General features: G+C 28.2%; 1 protein-coding gene across 1 annotated transcript in view; it reads left to right on the top strand.

Moving 5' to 3' along the window:
- Nucleotides 1-1,489: 1,489 nt before the first annotated feature.
- Nucleotides 1,490-21,786, top strand: part of LOC148310090 (uncharacterized) — an 81,751-nt gene continuing 61,454 nt past the window's right edge. Inside the window, exons 1-2 of the mRNA XM_088259018.1 lie at nt 1,490-1,764; nt 9,005-9,336. Coding sequence (XP_088115144.1) covers nt 9,276-9,336 — 61 coding nt within the window. The 5' untranslated portion in view covers nt 1,490-1,764; nt 9,005-9,275. The remainder of the gene's footprint in view (nt 1,765-9,004; nt 9,337-21,786) is intronic.

The following is a 21,786-nucleotide window of genomic DNA, read 5'->3' as shown; positions in this document are numbered from 1 at the left end:
ATTTAGAAAACAATTTTTTGTATAATGACACTGTCAAGAACGTTTTGTTACGGGCAAATAATTTCTGGAGAGATCAATATTTAATTACACATACGAAAAAAATGGTTGGATATTAAATTAATCAAACTGTGTCAAAAATTAATCAAACTGTGTAAATACGGTAAAATTTATCATAATAATGAAATATTCATTTTTAATTAATTTTACGCCTCTCCAGATGTTTCAATACAATATTCTCATGAAATAAAATATTTGTATTGCTTTCGAATAAAAGATAATGAATGAGAGAAGTGATACGTTTTGACAACCCTGTTTCATAATTCAAATATACCTAACGGACTGAAGATTCCCAAAGCATTGGGCGTTCACTAACTTGACGCAAGTTCCATTTTTTGTAATTATCTTCACAACTATAGGGAGGTTCTGAAGTTCGCGGTTGGTCTTAGGAGGTGCGCGCGCATCGACGTCTAAGGATTCCGATCTCTACACTTATACAATTCAGTTCTTAATAAATTTATTGTATTCGCTTTGTTAAAATTATTTTAAGTATACATATTTACCGACCATTGAACTATACAATAATAACAAGTTATCTTTGATCAGAGGAAAAAAGTATTTTGATCAAGAGTAATACGAATTTTTTAACATATTATGTCAATACCGTCGAAATGTCGTATAATATCGTAGAAATATATATTCCTAATACCCATAGGACGAAGCAGTTAAGAGTTTTCAAGAGCTGTGTTGCTTATTGTTGATATTTTTACCCTTCGCAGCCACATAAAAGTGCGAGTAGAAAAGGATTGATCTCAGTGAAAAAAATATGTTTATGAATTATTTTTTTTACTTTAAAAAATACGTTTTCATACTCCGCAATACATTTTTGTACTGCAATATTATATAATCGCAATGTATCGATATCTTATTTTTAAAGATTATTGGTATGTGATTTATTAGTAAGAAATGAAAAAAAATTTAAAACGTGTTTTAAACTTAAAAAAGGCCAGCAGTTTTTTTCTATATAAAAAAAATTATTAACAAACTAACCATCAAGCCGCTTCCCCACAGGGAAAGGCAGAGAGAATCGAACGCCACACCAGTCTTTGCAAACATTCTTCGCCTCTTCCACATTCATGCATCTCCTCATACATACGCGACGATTGGTTAAGCTAGGGGTGATTGAACGAAAGCGTATATTGAGAAAGGAAGGAGTAAAAATGACACAAAAATCCTAGGAAATATTTAAAAAATAAAATAATGAAATAAATTACGTTTATAAAAATATTTTCAAATATTTATGTTTAATTTAAGTATAGTACGGAAATAAAAAAAATATCGGTATTTATAATACCCTGTTGTATAATTTAAAGTTAAATTCAATGCGCGTGCATGGATTTTAAGTAAACATATTATTTTCCAATAAGAATTTAGGGGAAGAATTCATGTGGAGAACGGAATACGTCCTGCTCGCTCTAATCGCATAGTGAGTTCAGTAAGTCGCGAACCGTTTCGAGGGGCGGGTGCTTGTCTAACGTGCGTCTGTGTGGCTGAATAATACGTGTCCACGAACTCGTCTGTGTGGAAAATGGAATTATTGTGAATGACAAAGTGACAAGTGAAGAGTTGACAATAACTGTCGTTAATGTTTCATGTACTGAAAGTTTGTTTGGAAACCTCGTCGAAAACAGTGTTTTACGATTTACAGCGGGTATCGATGTTTGTTATGGAATTACTCTAACTTCGATGTTTCAGGAATAATTTATTGTAAGTGCTCTAAGTGCGTGTTAAACACATTTATTTCATACATTATTGCAAGGTTACATAAAATATAATATTTTAATGATACTATCGCACACGTTCAAAAGCTCGATGGTACGCGTATTTACGAATAAAAAATACAATACATCATTTCGTATAAAAAAATAATAGACCATTGCTTGCTGAATACTTATCAATGTTATGATGATTGACAGAAAAACACTTAATAAAAAATATATAATTTGAATTACTAATATGACATATATTTCACATTTCTAAAGAAATGCAAGTATTATAAATGCTTACATTCTATTATTAATGTAAAAGCATTTAAAAATATTTTATTAACGATTTTTTGCACTTAATATACCTACAGCATGTAACAAAAAATATGGTGCAAAAAAATAGAGTATAATGATTAAGTCTGATTTAAAGCCTGAAAAACTGTTAAACATCATTATAGCGTTGTCGAATCTATTTCATTGCAGTTATCTTTTTTATTTTATTTCATGTACCTACAGAAATATATTTCTAAAGTTATCTTAAATCTGACATTGTATGGTTGAGCCTATTCAAGTTTATTTTATATTTTTAAAAATACTATTTGTTATTTTGGATTTATGTTTACATTTTGGATACATAGAGTTAACATTGTCTAAAAATATATATGCAATTCGCAAGAATGTAGTTATTATTAATTCATAATTTTGTAAAAAGTTACACGTTAAATCATAAATGAACATATATACTCGTATATAATATACAGTCACTAACTTTAAAATTTCATATTTAATAAAATTAGACAACTTTTAGATTAGACAAACAACAACAACAATTTGACAGTCAACCTAATGATTACTATCACTATTATGAACATCAAAATAAGCAGTCATGGAATGTCATAATGATATAGTTACCATACCTTGTTTAAAATATTGAAAAACATTGTATATGAGTTATTAAACATGGCAAAATAGTTCACGGTTTATGGTACATTCAGTACTCAATATTATGGTCAATGTATAACATTTCCGAGCGATATTATTAGAGAAATTGTACGAGTTCATATTACAGAATTTATCAGTGGCAATTCGATACACAGTTATTTGATATCGATTTTGGCAAATTTATTTGTTGAATTCCGATATAACTAAATAAGGTAATAAGGTAATAATACAGTAAAACGAGACATCTCAATCAATATACCTCTGTGTAGGGAGTATGATAACGTATTTAATTATTGAATACAATTTGTCAAAGACCACGGGGCTGAAAATGCCTTCATTTATTAAAAATAAATATATTTCTTTTGCTTATATATTAATCATATATTTGATGTCGATAACGAGAGTAAACAAACTCATTTTACAAAAGGGGTTTTTAATTGGGATTTTAATAAAAAGCTAAAGTTCGTGAATTTGTATACGCACCTTACGTTTTTACTCGGTTTTACCCATGGCTTAGATTGTGATATATTTTTTGGTTTATGTCAATTTTTTAGTTGTCATTTAAAAAAAAGGGAGTTATATAAATATGAAAATAGGTCAAAATAATGTTCTCATTTACATTAATTATTCCATGTATAAATCATAAATATATGCCTTTATACAAATGAACAAATAGACATGACAGCCCGTGTAGCAAGTTTTTTGACCATTTATCGGATTTTAAAATATCAAAACATTTAAAAAATACACACACATTTCGTATATATTAAAAAAAATAATTGCGGTGTCTTAAAAATATCCCGTGATTGATGACTTTTAAGAAACTGTTGAAATATTATCTATCATTGTAACCCTTACTGTCCATCATATCATTCCACCTTGGTTTTATCTTTCTCTCCCCCTCATCTTCTTTTCTGATCCTACTTCCTTTACTTGCTTTCACAAATATATAGTTCATTTAATATTTAATTTGGTAATTATTTATTTAATTGTAATGCAATTAATTGTAGGTGATAAATGTTTTTTTTCGTTAATACTTATGTACAAGCCACTGTTTGCCCTCTAATTACAAACGATCATATAAGCCACAAACTTTTGAATACTATAACTAGCATGTTTTTTGTTAGTTGGGAGATATTGTTTCATAGCAATAAACCTGGCAATATATTTATATTATGTACCAGAATTTTAAATAAGTAAATATATATTTTCATCATGCCAACGATATTTGGATAAACTAGATATACCTAAAAAATAAATCGAAATAATGATATAATGATATTGTATATATGTGGAGACAGAAAAAGTTAAAACCCGTTTTTAATTAATTGGAAGATGACGCTTCTTAGCATTAAGCCCGAAAACGTATAAAATTTATATTCTGTACGAGAAGTTTAAACAAATAAAAACATATTTTTCATTATTTTTCGAGACAGCTTTTGCTTGTTACCTTTCTAGGTATTTCAACGATATTTGTTTACACTACAGATCCCTCGAAAATAAATCGAAAATAATAACATTATTTAATATAGAGACAGGAATATTTAAATGAAGACTTGATGGCTTACCGGGAAACATTTACCACGTCAACTGCCGGCTTATATTGTACAAAACATGTTCGTAATTTTATTAAGGCGGCTTAGAGTGTTAAGTTTGATATATTTAACGCCTTAAATAATATATTCAGAGCAACGGAATTCATCAATTGATGACAAACGTACAAACAAATACAAAACAAAACATATTTTGGTATTATAGGTATATCAACTTTATTTGAAACGTTCCCCTCTTTATTTTATTTTATTTTTAATAAAGAGAAATATTTGTGTTTTTATTATTTACAGAAATATTTCCATTTCATACTATTTCTGTGAGCCTAAGCAGCTCATTATTAGAAATATGTATCAAATTGTGGTAGAGTGGGTTCGAACCGAGAAACTCTGACTTAAGACTCCGTGACACTAACTTCGGGACCATAACCCGACTTATATGAAAGAAGATGGAAGTCTGAGCCTCCCAGGGCTTATGACTTTACATTTGGCTGGCTTAAATGATCACTTTATACACTTGTGTAACGTTTACCATTCTGCCCATTTATTGATTTTCCATATTGCATGTATTTTTGAATCCCGTATGTATGCAATGGTTTCAGAACCTTTCATATGTCGTTACGATTTTCAATACAATAAAAAAAAAATATGGTTGGTTGTGGTGCCATCAGTTAAGAAATTGGTGAAGTATTTGTTTAGCTTATTCCGTTTAAACATAAATGAGATTCATTCCGAATTAATTCACATATATTTCTCAATATTATTAATATTTAAAGCATTTACATTGTGGTTAGTCATTTTTACATATTTATTTTTTTACAAAAATGTTTATAACATTAGTATGTAACCACTCACCGAGGTTTTTATGTCTACCGGTTTCGAGACGTACCCGTCTCTTCGTCAGGACAATCAATACCATAGCATGCAAACAATACCACCCTTCACCACCATAGCATCATTTACACACTTAAAACTACACAAAACGTTTAACACATGCGATTTTTGGTCGACCCGAAGACCAACATGCACTAAATGTTCCTGCACAACCATGCGTAACATTTTTAGAGTCAACTCAATTGTATTTTATTATTAAAATCACATAAAAATAAAATTTGTGACAATTCTTTTGCCTTGTTATGGCATTGTCAAACTTAGGTATATTGGGTAATATTTTGCATATCAAGGTATTTTAGTTGTTCTTAAACAATTACAGAAAATTTACCAATAAAAACAGATTTGTGAACAAATATTTGGACACACTTAAAATGTTATAAATAAATCAACTGGTCAAATAATAATCTCATGTATGTGATTATAATCCAGGATTCAAACCTCACATATAAATGAAAGAGTTTCTGCTTAGTTAAAAGTTTCTTTCATTTCACCAATAGATTTTTTTAGTGATTCAAGCACTATGTTTTGTAATCTGATCATATTTATAGAAATTCCAAGAATTTGAGAAGTGTGGTTGTCAACATGGATAGAATTGGTGAATATTACACGTGTGTAAAGTGATCATTTAAACCAGCCTATGACGGTCGTAAGGGCCGTAAAAGCCCAGATATCCATATTCTTCTTTATCTGTCTTGAGATATCAAAAACCAGTAAATGCTTGATAAACATATATTTTTCAAAGGATAAAGACACTTTGTTGTTGTTAAAAAAAAACCTTGATTATACTCATATGGGGAAATGCCTATCTACACGAGAACTACATACACCTCATTCACACTCGACACTCGCCTAAAGCTCAAAAGGTATGATTCTTGTTATTAAACAATAAATAATTTTATCCGAAAATAACCGTTGTTTTAACATTAGACTTAGTTTGTTTTGTTTTGTCAGCGGTATTTTTGATCTAATTTTAAAGCGCTGTGTGATTTCCAATCAATTTCAAACTTTACAGACATACTTAAGCAAACGCCTCCGATATGGCGTGCGAGAATGAATTCTTTGACAAAATAATTAAATATGTTGGAATAGTTTGAAATTTAGTTATAAAAAGAAGTTGTCAAAAAGTTTAGTACCTATATATAATCAAAGATTTTAATAGTTTTAAAAGAAAAATTGCCTACACTAAATAGGAGGAAAATAATTTTTGTATTTTTTTTATTCATTTAATATATTTACATTTTTATTTATAACATAATACATTTGAATCATTTATACATATGGAGAACTTTTATATTTCGATTCGCTGTGCCTCTCCATAAAAGAGTCTGTGTTCTTGTGCTTGGAAAGGGACTTACACTCGTGGTTTAATGTTATATAATAAAAGATATAATAGTTTTTTTTATATATTTTTTTTAAGATTTAAATGTATAGAGCTTTAATTTTTTTCTTCAGGATAATAACGGACAAATTGCATAAGGAGTATCTAAAAAAAATATTATTTTAATTTTAATATGTATATACAAAAGTGTCTGGATATAATGAATCTCCTTCAATATTTTTTTACATAATGCCCAAGACGTGAAAAGTAAAAGGAAATTACATTTTTTATATATCAGACTGTGATCTTGATCGTAAACACATGAAGGAAAGCTGATCAGCCCTCCGGTTCAGGTACCTGTCCAGGGTAATATTGAATAAATATCAGTGTGAAAATATCACTTATATTTATTTGACCCCCCTTGGGAATCGCACTCGGGACCTCCAGATCGGTAGCCGAGCGTGCTGACCATTACACTACAGAGGCGAACGCATATCTAAATACTCAAAATAAATATGCCATTGAAGTAATTTATTTCATTGGGTGACGACACTGACCGTGTAATATGTTAAAAATTAGATTCAAATATAATATATTCAGGTTTAACAAATGGCGTAGTCGCTGGCCGCCAAACCGTGTCAAATTAAATGCATCGGTCAAGTCTCTGAATGTGTGTTTGATCTACTCTTTCCGGCTATATTTCACAGCTTATGAATGGGGAAAACATCCCAATGTTAGAATGTATAAGCCACAATGCATAAATTATAATACAAAACACACAATTGAAACGAAATGATTGCGAAATATCTAACTGTTGTAGGTAGCGAGCAAACAATAACAAGGCTATGTATTAGTTTTTAAATCAAACACAGTTTTTTTTGAGTTTACTAAGTTGTATTTAATTAAAAAAAACACACATAAAAATTAATATTATTTATTGTTTTTTTGTTCGAGAATTGTACAGCTTTACATTTAAAAAAGTGTATATTAAACAAAAGTTACATTAAAAATAATAAACATTACATTACATTAAAAATAAAGTTACAATAATAAAAATAAAGCCAATTAAGCAATTCCACATTTATGTTATAATTACTATTAAAAACATTCAGAGATAAATAAGGGTATGATATAAAAAAATAGATTTTGCAGGAAGGAGAAGGCAATATTGTGACAATTGTTTCGCCTAGTTATGACATTTTCAAACGAATGTGAAGATTACATGGACAGACGGTCCTTATGGACCGTCAGTCCATTTAAATTGTAAAATTTGAGGCTAGGTTTTGTAAAACCCTTAACAATTTTTGATAGATGCGTGATTTTTTTCTAATTTTCTGCTTCGCCGATCGTCCCCACTTACATTAGAAATAAATTTGAATAAATTAAAATTAGCTTACTAGCCCGTAATTAGATTATATCAAAATAATAATGCTCGTGCATGATTCGACTAAGGAAAGGTGTGGATATAAAAATGAATCTAATTATTTTTTAATAACCTTTATTCGACCTAACTCAACATAGTCTAGGGTCAAAAAGAAGTATCGAATTTCGATATTTTAAGTTTATAAATCGAGCACTCCTTTCAAGAAAGTCATAAACAAAAAAAAATGATTTTTCAGGAGATCATTTTTAAAATTTATAAATATAATACAATGTTTTAAAAATAAATATCAAGCCTCTTTTTAAACTCTTTACTGTGCAATAGATCTTTTAAGGTAGAACCTGAAGGTTTTTTCTCCATTTGAAAATTATTTACAATAGTATATTTAAAAAAATAATTAAATAATACATTTTCTTCAAAATGCAAAAACAACATTTTCTGCCCTGTAGGGGGTAAATTTTAAGTTAAAAATATGCTTCTTTTGCTGGGATATAGTACATTATTTGGGTATTCCGAAAACATGCACAACTGAAAATTGTCGATTTTTGATTTATGACGTTCTTGAAAGGAGTGAGCGAAATATTCTGTCCCATTTTACGATTTTTTTCTAGGAAATAAAGAGGCTTGTGGTGCAGTTTGCCGTATTTTGAGCCATCATTATGATACAAAATAAAAACAAATTTAGGCTATAATTATTTATAGCCTATGAACCAACTGAAACAAATAAAGAATAGATTACGCGTTAACAAAGTCAAAATAGTTTAAATTTTATATTTAATACAAAGACGAATAAAAATATGGAAGTCTGTGTATTTATTGGGCTTACGACCTATCATTGGCTGGTTTAAGTGATCAATTTATACAATGTAACATTCACCATTCTACCTATGATAAACAATGACACTACTCAAATTTCAGAAGTGTCAATTGACACCCTCTTTCTTATTCAAGTTCTCGGTACCATCTATGGTTGAGACCTCGTAAAATTTAATTTACGGGAGAAAACAATACAATTTATTATACTTTGAAAATCAGTGCTTGATTTTTACAATTAATATATAAATGAAAATGGAGTACAAATTAAACGCCAAATCTATAAATAATATATATGTTTGTATTGCATAGCTCAATATAGCAACAGTATTTTATCTTCCAGAGGCGTAAGGAACTTACAAGGACGCGCAGATTTGATAAAACACGAACTCGAAAGACAATGTATTAATACCAAGTTTCTGAAACATGTACCGTGTGAGAACAATATAAAATGATGTAAGATGTTAAACGACGACGAGGGGACATTAAGATGGCTGGAGCGTCACTGCGGCTCAGACTCGACAAGAGAAACTTTGTTGATTAGTGCCAAGTTTTTGTAAAGAAATTTAAAATGTGGTGATGAACAAAGACTGCCTTAACATAACCCAAGCAACATGATGGAACTGATTCGTTTAGTTCTCTACCTACTAGTCTACAGTGTCTTCGTATTTGATGGTAAGTCATTCAAATTTTCCCAATTTATAAGATATCGATTGCTAAAAAGCCTAGCATTAACATATATTATTGATATTGTAATTGCATAAAATAACATAATAATTTAAAAAAGAAAAAAAAATCACTTGAATGAGATTAGTTTACTAATGTAAACACAACTAAAACTCTCTATTTCATTCATCGTTCACTTTATATAGTACCATTTAACGCTTCATTGGAATAACTTTTCCATCATCAGATTAAATGTAGACTTATAATATATCGCTCACTCCTTTCAAGAACGTCATAAATCAAAAATCGTGAATTTTGAGTTGTGCATGTTTTCGGAATGCCCAGAAAATGTACTACATCCCAGCAAAAGCGGCATATTTTTAACTTAATATTTACCCGCTACAGGGCAGAAAGTGTTGTTTTTGCATTTTGAAGAAAAGGTTTTGTTTAATTATTTTTTTAAATATATTTAATATTTTTCAAATGGAGAAAAAACCTTCAGGTTTTACCTAAAAAGATCTGTTGCACAGTAAAAAGTTCAATAAGTGACTTGATATTTATTTTTATTACATTGTATTATATTTTTAAACTTTAAAAACGTTCTCCTGAAAAATCAAGTTTTTTGATTTATGACGTTCTTGAAAGGAGTGGGCGATATGTAATTGCTACAGTTTCATATTTATTAAAAAATTATTGTTTTTTATAATTTTCTTTGAAAGAGAGAAAGATAAGATAAAGGAATCAGAGTGGTAACCGGTAGTCATGAAGTAGTATTTTTAAGTGGTTTTACACAAAGTGAACGATAAATGATAGGAGAGTGTTTTTTACCATACCACAAAGTTTACAATGCTTTTGATATACAAAGTAAATACAACTAATTTCGAGTACTCTACATAAATGTTCTCATCAGTAGGTGAAAATATAATCTGGTAAACAATCAGTACGTAATCTATGTACTGATACAGAAGGGTGTGGTAATAAACGGAGGAAGTAAGATAGGGGGTGAAGTAAATAAACTCAAAAAGTGGTTTCATACAAGTGTTCAATTTTTATATTTAAATATCGATAAGAGAATTCAAACAAAATATCTTTTTTTTAGATAATAAGGTATTAGTTGTAGAGTATTTTTGTTTTGAAAATATTATTTTTATTATTGAAATTTGTAGCTGTAATATGCGTTTGTATGTACTAGTCTTTATACTGGTAAAATACGAAAAAAATATAAATTAATAGGAATTTATAGTTGTTTGGCGTGGCGTTTGTTTTTAATTTTAATTTTCATAATGTTTTAACACACCTTGAAATCCTTAAATAGTATAATAACACTAAAAATTATGTGATATTTATTATAATAGCAACACGTCAAGTAAAATATTTTGTTTGTTACCATGTCTTTAAAACAAAACAATCTCAATGTCAAATCAAGACTTTTCAAAATGTTTTTAACAATGCATACGAATTGATTGTATCAAAATCTTTTTGCTCTAGGTTTGCATTTTAAAATCCTGGTTTTAAATTTTATAAAAAAATATCCGCTTAAGTTAACAATTTTGTATTTTAAAAATGAATATAACTAAAAAGTCAACTTCGTAAAATAATTCGTTATTATTATGTAGTAAACATGAGATCCATGGGTTGATTTTAAGTTATGAAATACACTGGATTAGAAATGAGGTAAATTGCGTTCTGTAGAATTTTAATAAATTATGATCTAGTAATTAAGGGTAAAAATACATTTTATAAATGTTTTTTGCAGATGCTTTAAGGCACATTTTATAAACTTTATAAAATAAAACTCAAACTTTGTTTTCTCAGCTTATATTATTGATTCTTTATTCCTACCGATTTCAACAAGCACCTTGACATCTTCAGAGATAGATATGTACATATCGAACACACAAAAAGTTTTTTTGAGTATTCGTATATACACATGCTACCACAATTCTTCTTCTTCTAAACCTTATCCGTTCCCAATGGTGTATAGGGCACCGCATCAGGCGACATAATGTAAACTTGAATTGTATCGAAGTAATTAACAGTGAGTGTTATTTTGATCTTTAATTACTTTAATTACATGAGCCAAGGTGATCAGTCCAGCTATTCAAGTCCAGAGTGATCGTTAATAAATTTTAGAGGAAAAAAATCACTAATAGTTAAAATTAAAATTACCGTACAATCCAGGAAACATTTCACGCAATAGGGTGAAAAAAGTTTTTTTATAATTTAGACAGCATATAACAAACAGTTTGAGAATAATAAAACTTTATGCTGCGATATAAAGTAACCGTTTATGTCTGATCCTGATCAATATTCCGTTTTATGAAATTTTATTGCTTTATATGTAATAAAAAGATTTTCCGCTGTGTTCGCAGGGTTAAAAAAATCAATAATATCTCGTCTAAGTATCCTTTTACGTCAGTAGTTGTCATTTGATCTTCTTTTATGGGCCATGTTAAGGAAAATGAGGCCTTTTCACTGATATGGAATATTTAATTCCGTTAGAATTGTGCCCGAGTTGATTTACCAGTGTGAGGAAATTCCAACGAATAAGGTTTTATTTCAATGGAGGATTATATTTACTCAATTGAATTTGCGTAGAAATATTGTACCATTTGCAGATTAACTTTCTTTACGATCGCAAAACGTGTTATAAGTTGCCTTCACGTAAAACTTATTAAAGGTCATTTTATACACCGAAAACGAATTTCTTCCTGTCATATATTCGCACAACCGGTTTTCAGTAAAAAACATTTATTAAATATTTACTTATTTCCATTTCATCCAAAATAGAGTCAGAATATATTTGTTTTACTTTCTTTTTGTTTTTGTCCGGCTACGTAGTGTAATGGTCAGCACGCTCGGTTACCGTTCTGGAGGTCCCGGGTTTGATTCCCAAGGGGGGTAAAAATAAATATTAGTAACTTTTTCACTTTAATATTTATTCAATATTACCATGGACTGGTACCTGAAGCGGAGGGCTGATCACCTTGCCTTCATGTGTAAAACGATCATGATAACACTGCGTTTATAAGACACAGTGCCCTGTGCACCATTGGGGTGCGGATAAGGGTTTTTTTTATTATTTGTTTAAAAAAAGATAAATATTCATGTTTTTATTATTTTCATAAATATTTCAATTTCATACTATTTCTGTAAGCCTAAGCAGCTCATTATTAGAAATAGGTATCAAATTGTGGTAGAGTGGGTTCGAACCGAGAAACTCTGACTTAAGAGTCCGCGGAACTAACCACTGGACCACAACCCGATACCACTTTTAACCCCTATGTGCACAAAATGATACATTGATCACTGCATCACATTGAGCGGCGCTATTTTCGTCAATCATATGAATGCCAGGTAAACAGTCTTGGATTACAGATATATAAAACTAGGCGTGTAGTGTTTTATAAGATACAGATGACATGTGTGAAGGAGCACAGAGAAGAAGACATTACGCAGAAAAGGAAATGGAATAGAAATAGTAAAACGAAAATAGCAGCTGAGGATTGTGTACGTACTCATACAAGTTGTTGTAGTTGTCGAAAATAATAGTATTGTTTAAATGATTTATAAAATATTAAATTTATTAAAAAATTATGTAAATATTTGAAAAAAAAATATATGCCAGAAGAATAGAGAGATTGCCAAAAATATCTTTCAACGCTTTTATCTATTCAATTCAAGTGTTATAATTTAAAGATAACAATTTTTTGGATTTTATCATATGTACGTAGGTACAAAGGTTTGAATTCTGTTGTATAAATAAAACTAATATCATTAAAATATAACAAAGAACTTAAAAAAAAAAATTGTTGTAATTTTGTTTTCAGTTTATTTTGATCATAGCCCGGGTCTCTACATACTTTTTTTTAATGTAAAAAAAATTTCACGAGATAGAAATACCTGAACCGTTGAACAAAATTTGAATTTTATCCGATGTTCTAAGCTCTTATGAAATGGACTTCTTCAACAAAACAATGAGTGGCTTCACAAAAAGAAAGCCGAGTGCTTCTTTCATCCCTAATTTATCGAAAAAGTTGTTTTCGGATATTAAAACGTCTCGAGAATTGGACCTTTTTTTGTTTTTTGGCTGTCATTATTGAAAAGAAAGAAAAAGGTAAGGACGGCTGGATGAAAAAAGGCAGAACCTTTAATGGAAAACGCGGTAACAGCTTATTGATTCATTTCATTTGAAAAATCCCTTTCTTTGAATCCTACGAAGCAGGTATAAGTATTTTAACCCTAGATAACTAAACATTCGTCCACGCGACGACGCCCTTCTCCAAAAAAGTCAAGTGCATTTACTTTCCTGCACCCCGCACCCGCCAGGCTTTGTTTACGAAATAGTGATTTGTTTTTAAATATCTCTTACATTCATTCCTGATAAACCAATCTTAAATGTCATGTAACCAGTTACTATTTTTGATAAATACTTTTGATAATTTTCACGTTTTTTATTGCGTAGTCCTCCTGACGAATGTTTGGTTACTGTGTATCTACAAATAAAGTTAAGTTATCTAGAATTAAATAACTCAAATGATTTCATATGTAGGTATCTTTCATTAATTTTTAGGTAGGTATTTTTAGGTAGTAGGTTTCTTTCAATAACTTTAATTTTTAGTGTGGGCTGTTTTTAGAACTTTCTCGAGGTAATTCAAATATTTATACCCGGTTGTATTTATATCAAGGGTTGTGTTTATTAGATTGCCATAAAGTGATCTTAATCATTGTTAATAGTTAAATAAGCACTTAAGTTTTACGAGTGTAAATTAAAAATATCGCCTGAATAATAAATGGAAAATATATACGTATGAGATATATAAGTGCCTTGATTTTATGATATTGAGCAATACACATAAGCAATAAAAACAGCATGCAAAATACGCAGGGTGAAATACGCGAAACGATAATACGAAGAAATTTTGAAGACCCTTGCTGTTAATTTATTATTGCTGTATTTAGAAATTAATGTTTAAAATAAGGATTATGGAAGCTATGAAACTCATTGAAAAACTGTCACAATATGAAACCATGTGATTTGATCAACTTCTGAATTTGTTTACCTACGTAAACGAGTATGGTTAATTTGTTTCTTATTAATATAAGAAATATATTTTTAGTAAAAATATTTTTTAAAGATTTTTAGCTAGCTAAAATGACTTATTGGGCCAAGAGCGCCCGCCCTCATATTCAATTTAGCCTGAATAAATTATTCATGACTGAAATATTGGATACTTAGGTTTATGTTTTTTGTTGTATTTTAATACCAATAATTGTACGAATCTTTGTATTGAAATATTAAACTCTCTCTCTCTCTCTCTCTCTCTCTATATATATATATATATATATATATATATATATATATATACATATAAATATATATATATATATATATATATATATATATATATATATATATATATATATATATATATATATATATATATATATATATATATATATATATATATATATATGTATAAATATATTTATATATATATATATATATATATGTTTATTTATATATATATATATATATATATGTATATATAAATATATATTTATATATATATATATATATATATATATATATATATATATATATATATATATATATATATATATATATATATATATATATATATATATATATATATATATATATATATATATATATATATATATATATATATATTTATATATATATATATGTATACATATATGTATATATAAATATATATTTATGTATATATATATATATATATATATATATATATATATATATATATATATATATATATATATATATATATATATATATATATATGTTTATATATATATGTATAAATATATATGTGTCTGTGTACATATAAACATATTAAAGAATTTGTCAGTTCATATTAATATTTATTATAAAGTTTCAATTGTCAGAAAAATAATAGGGCCATAGTTTGGAAAACCGCAAGTAGCTTAGTAGGTACTTCACGGAAGTAAAAAAAAGTAAAATCTCTCTTCCGGCTTCCTTAGTACGGGGAGGAGCAAGGAAAATAAGGGAATATATTTTATTTCTCTATACAGATGTTGGCGAATGTTTTGTAACGAAACCGGTAAAACCGCACATAATTAAGGCAGTCACCCAAGTTTTGTTTTTGCCAGCAATAAAATAAACACTAATATATTGGGAAGCCCGGCCATGCAAGTAAGAATAGCTTACAAGGAGAAACGTTCCAGTCGCAAACAAGTGAAGAATGGATCCTTAAATTAAATGCAAATATATTTTACTCTAAACTTGGCGGAAATATTTCCGGTACCTTTTTACACGCTTTGGTTAACTTTCTTCCTAACAATTTCCGGGTTTTGAAAATGCCAAGGGGATAGTAATTAATTCTATGAAAATGTGGCCAAGAAATAGATATTGTTTTGATTATTTCATAAATTGATTCGGTGGTGACATCGTAGCGAAATCTATATTTTTTTTTAAGTTTAAGTTTTACTTAGTTAATACCACTTTTTCATACAATCTATTATGACACGTGTTTAAATGAAAAAGTTATGCTGAATACATCGAAACACGTGTCACAATACATTATAAGAGTTAATGGTATTTACCTAGTAAAACTTATTTTTTTTTATTAATTGTTCTACTTTATTTTTCACTAAGTTTTGTCTTCAAAAAATATTACAAGGATTTATAAATGATTTAACGCATCTCATACTAAAACTTTGCCGAACAAAATATATCCTTATTTATTAAGTCTTATTTAAGTTTCACTTGCTATGTGCGGCAAAACGATGTACGATAGATGTTCGAATGGTTAGATAAGAAAACAATGCAATGTTAAGATAAGCATTATCAAATCAAATTAAATAAGGTGAGTTGATATGGTTTGGATATGCGGAACGAATGAGTGAGGAAAACAGTTAAACGAATATATGATAAGAATACAGCTGGAAACAGGAGCAGCGAGAGGCTGGAAAAAATCTTGTAGTAATCAAATATTTAAAATTTTTGAAAGTATAAGGATCATGAAAACACTGGGTAAATACCCTTCCTGCAATTTTTTTTTTAACCATTCCCTTACCATTTTACTCCCATCCTCACTCGTACACTCCCACTCTTTTTTTTAAATATTTTTATCTCTTTTTAAAAGTTAATAAAACATATTTTATTTATTGCTTCGGCATTAACTTTGTGGTAAGACATGTTACAATGATTAAAGAAAACACTTGTTTTTAAACTCAAGTGGTAAAAAACAAGTGTTTTCTTTAATCATTGTAATATAACATAAATGTGTAATTGTTTAATTGGCTTTATTTTGTAAGTGTAACTATTTTTTATTGTATATTTTTTTAAAATATAAAGCTGTTCAATTCCCGAACAAATAAAAAAAAATACGATGCAGTGCCCTAAGCAATATTGGGTGTAAATAAAAGTTAGAAGAAGAAGAACTATGTGTATCATAAAATAAATGAAGTTGAATTATTGTTTTACCATTAAGGTTAAATTATTCTTATTTTTTTCTGTTCATTTTCCTAGGACGATGTTTTTAAAAGCATTTCAACCGTGGAGACATTTTTGTATCTAACATAAGTATAATAGATTCATTCGAGTATTCTACATAGATCAAGACCACCCATGTGTCTCTTGACACAGAACACGTGGTTCTATAAGTCATTCCAAACTAAAGCTCTCGAATTAATCTCGGGCTTAAACATGGCGAGGAAAGCATAATTATTGGGGATACTTCTGTTGGCTGAGCCATAAAAGTTTAATTTACAATGAAAATAAATGTTTTTATAGACTCTGTTAAACACTCTTGATTGATTGTTATGTGAATAGGTTGTATTCTGGTCCAGAAAACGATGATTGCTTAACATCTTAGAATAGTTTTGTTTGATGTTCGAAATACATAACTTGATGTTTCTTACTTCTCATGTTGAGAAGAAATATTATTTTTTGACATCACATTAAAGATGAAGAAGAATATGGAAGTCTGGGCATTTACGGGGCTTACGACCGTCATAGGCTTGTTTAAGTGATCACTTTACACACGTGTAACCAGCCTATGACGGTCGTAAGCCCCGTAAATGCCCAGACTTCCATATTCTTCTTCATCTTTGATGAGATGTCAAAAAATGATATGAAAATCACTCCTGTAATTGGAGATAATCCAGATTTTGTGAACAAGTATTTGGACACACTCAAAATGTTGTTAAGAAGAAATAATTAGTAATGAGTACTTTAGCTGTTTTCTAGGAATATGAACAGATGTTTGTTCAACTAATTTGAGGTAAAAATTGCGCAAAATACTTACACGATTGAATCAAATTAAATATAATTTTAGCAAGGAGCTATAACTGTACTGGCCTACACATTGTGGCTCAGTCTGGTTAACTTAAAAATAATGAAGATTTTTTTTTGATGCGTATAAATTTACAACGCTTGTGACACAATAAAAAAAAGAAACTGAAAATGTTTAGTGACAATATTTGGTTTAACATGTATTGTTGTTACATTCTACAGATGGCGCTGCCATAGCAGTAATTTATTGAACAAAAATGTTTTTAATTGCACTGATAAAAACACGGGAGAATTCAAGTTCAATGTTGTATCGAAATTTCAATGAAATCGGTTATTAATTTTTGGAGGTTTAAAATTTTAAGCAAACTGACAGTTAAATTTTAATTAATAAAGAAATTGAGATACTGCTTATTCATTGCATTTTTTTAATCTCAAATCACCCAACGTTAGTATACTAAAATAACTGTATACCCAAAAATCGTTTTAAATATTGTTGTTTTTTTTAATACCCACATTAATTAAAATGTTATGCTGAGGGTAACGTAGATAAGTTTTAAAACGTTGATGAAGTGTTTTTCCAATTGAGAAAAGCAAAATTTCATATACGCAAATTATAATGTATAGTTATTCCCATTAAAAGAACAGAAAGATTCACTAACCGCCTTATTGTATTGAACTCACAATACGAAAAATCAGAAAATTTCGAAAAAAAAAGTTTTTATTACATCACGATTCCTTTTTTGTATTGCGCAAAATTATCTCATACAAATTTTACACCTCCAGCAAAAAATTTCATCCGTAAATTATGTTTCTCGTAGGTATTAAGTGTATTAAAAAGTTATTCGTAATATTGCTGGCCAATTCTACCTCATTTTTCCACTCCAAGTAAGACCAAAGGATTCGCTGATGCGAAGTATTCAGTAATATCATTGCGAAAACTCCTCCATTTTCTGAAAACTTTTGGTCCCGATAATTAATTTCATTCAAAATGTGATACAAAAATTTACATGCGAAAGATTACTTATGTATTTTAAAAATAATTACATAAATATATGTAGATATATATATATATATATATATATATATATATATATATATATATATATATATATATATATATATATATATATATATATATATATATATATATATATATATATATATATATATATATATATATATATATATATATATATATATATATATATATATATATATATATATATATATATGTATATATATATATATATATATATATATATATATATATAGAGATATATATATATATATATATATATATATATATATATATATATATATATATATATATATATTTATATATATGAATGTATAAAATGTTATTTATTGACTTGGCGTTTAATTTGTAGAACTCCATTTTAATTTATGTATTAATTTTAAATCAAACACAGATTTTTTGAGTCTACTAAGTTGTATTTTATTAACAAAAAACACATAAAAAATTATATTGTGACAATTGTTTCGCCTTGTTAGGGCATTATCAAACGAATATCGTTTGATAATGCCCTAACAAGGCGAAACAATTGTCACAATATAATTTTTTATGTGTTTTTTGTTAATAAAATACAACTTAGTAGACTCAAAAAATCTGTGTTTGATTTAATAATATATAAGATAAAATGAAACCGATCATCAATATTTAGCAGTCCCTTATGTGAATGATCTTAAAAATAATTATTGGTGGATTATTTTCCTTACAACATTTTAGTTAATGTCCAAATACTTGTTCACAAAATCTGGATTATCTCCAATTACAGGAGTTATTTTCATATTATTTTTTGACATCTCATTAAAGATGAAGAAGAATATGGAATTTACGGGGCTGACGACCATTATAGGCTGGTTTGAGTAAATGCCCAGACTTCCATATTTTTCTTCATCTTTGATGAGATGTAAAAAAATAATATGATTATTTTCCTTCTCATAGCTAGAATAATCTTAATTTACATTAATTTTGATTGGTTATTTTGTGTTATACTTGAATTGTTTTATCATATCAATAAATACTATCCCATTTCAAACTTTACAATTTTTTGTATTTGTAGCAAACTATGGCCAAGCTTGATATTCTATTTCAAAACATTTGAAAACGAAATGGTTTTCGTCAATATGCCATAATTTTTATTTTATTTTCCTGTTGCATGTGGCATTTTTAGGCCACAGCTTTACGAGCTAGACCTGTGATATCAATAAACTGTTCAAATAGTACAGTAATAAAAATTGCAAACACGAGAATGAATGGTCACGTATAAAAAATGTTGGTGTGCTAACTAATTAGATTTTTAAAAATAAGAAATATTTCTGCGTTATCATGGCCAAACATTCGGGAATTGATATTTTTAATTATAAGAGCTTACCTGTTATTTATATAAAATGGCTTTTATTATAATCATAAAATTTTTTTTTTTTACAAAAGATATACAATAATATGTATATTATATATTATATAATATGTATAAAGAATATTTCATTCAACAAAATTTTCTGTATTGGTTGATTTTATTTTATACATTGAAAATATAGTATAACAAAAGAGATAATAAAGACCATAAGAGCTAATAAATATAAGCACGTACTATTAAAATATTTTGTTTCATTATTTTTTAAATACTGATTTTTATATTATAAAGTTTAATTTTTCCAATCAATATGTACTTATATAGTTATTCCATAAGAAGGCATATTTGATTGGATTTTTAAAAAAAGATTAAACAATATGATAAAACCCAAAACAATCAAGTAATTTTATTCGATATACAAATCAAGATTCAAAGTGGAGGAAAATTGAATATTTGGAGAAATATTAAATTAAGCATTATTATGACAATACAATTACTATGACAGTAACAGTATATGGTAAACAGTTAAAAATCATTTGAATAATTGATTCGGCAGTCATTTTGTAGTTAAATCTATCCATTTTTAATTTAAGTTTACTCGATAATTACCACGATTTCTTAAAGTCTATTGTAACACATGTTTCGACGCATTCCTTTATGTATTACTTTGCATCGCTTTGTGGTGAAATCTATCCACTTTTAGTTTAAGTTTTACTAAGTTAATACCACTAGTTCTTAAAATCTACATATTGTGACATGTGTTTCGATGCATTCCGCATCATTTTCGAACACCGGTTAAAATCAGACAATCCATTTAAATATTCCTTGATTAAACATGGATATTAATTATACGTTATTGTTCGTATCCTTTCAATTGATATTTTTGTTAAACTACTTATACGTAACAATCTCTTCATAATATATATCATTCGAACCAGTATATAAATGCCAATAATGCGATACACAGAGTCATTTAGAGCCTTCAGGGTGATAAGATATTTTATACGTGTTTTTACAGCGCACATAAATAGATATTGCTAAAAGGCTCAAGTTAGGAAATAATAAATATTTCATGATTATTTCATGAGGCCAAAAACGAAATTCCGCTTATTTATGAGGATTAAAGTAGGTAACGTGAAACTTGAGTAAAGAAGAACGATTCCAACAAACAATGAATTATGCTGTGTGATAGAATGTTGACGGAAGCTTTTATTTAGGAAGGAATTTCGTTAATATTCTATTACTCTGAAATATTAAATAAAAAAGAAATTTAATATTAAGGATTTCTATTTTTTTCATATTTTTTTTAGGTATTTAAAAAAAAACCTTGTTTACTTGTTAAGTATTGTAAAAAAACCCTCTCCTATTCATCGTTCATTTTTTGTAACAATAGTTTGAAAAAAAAATGGTATTACACAAAGTGAACGATGAATGATAAGGAGAGGGTTATTGTTTTAGGTTTTGTACTTTATTTACAAGAGGTTATTCTAGAGGTGATTTTAAATTAAAATTATACTATGCTTTAATACATATTGACTTACTTACATTGTAAATACAGCTAAAATCTTATTTAAGTTGTCCTTAAAATTCCACGAATTGTGTAAGTACTCTTACACAAGTAAGTCGAAAGCTCTTTCCGGGTGCAATGCGGTTACGAAGTTTATCGATTTATTCACTCGTTTCGGTTAACCACAGCGATAACGTCATTCACTTTTTTGTACAATAAAGGTGACATTTTGTCACCTGGCTGATTGTATCGAGACGTTGGTTGACTAGGGG

The sequence above is a fragment of the Brachycentrus maculatus genome, unplaced genomic scaffold, assembly GCF_059751285.1.
Source record: "Brachycentrus maculatus isolate JH-2025_06_01 unplaced genomic scaffold, ASM5975128v1 h1tg000107l, whole genome shotgun sequence".
In the NCBI taxonomy this organism is placed as follows: Eukaryota; Metazoa; Arthropoda; class Insecta; order Trichoptera; family Brachycentridae; genus Brachycentrus; species Brachycentrus maculatus.
Note: the sequence above shows the minus strand (reverse complement) of the source record. Positions and strands in the feature narration are given on the sequence as shown.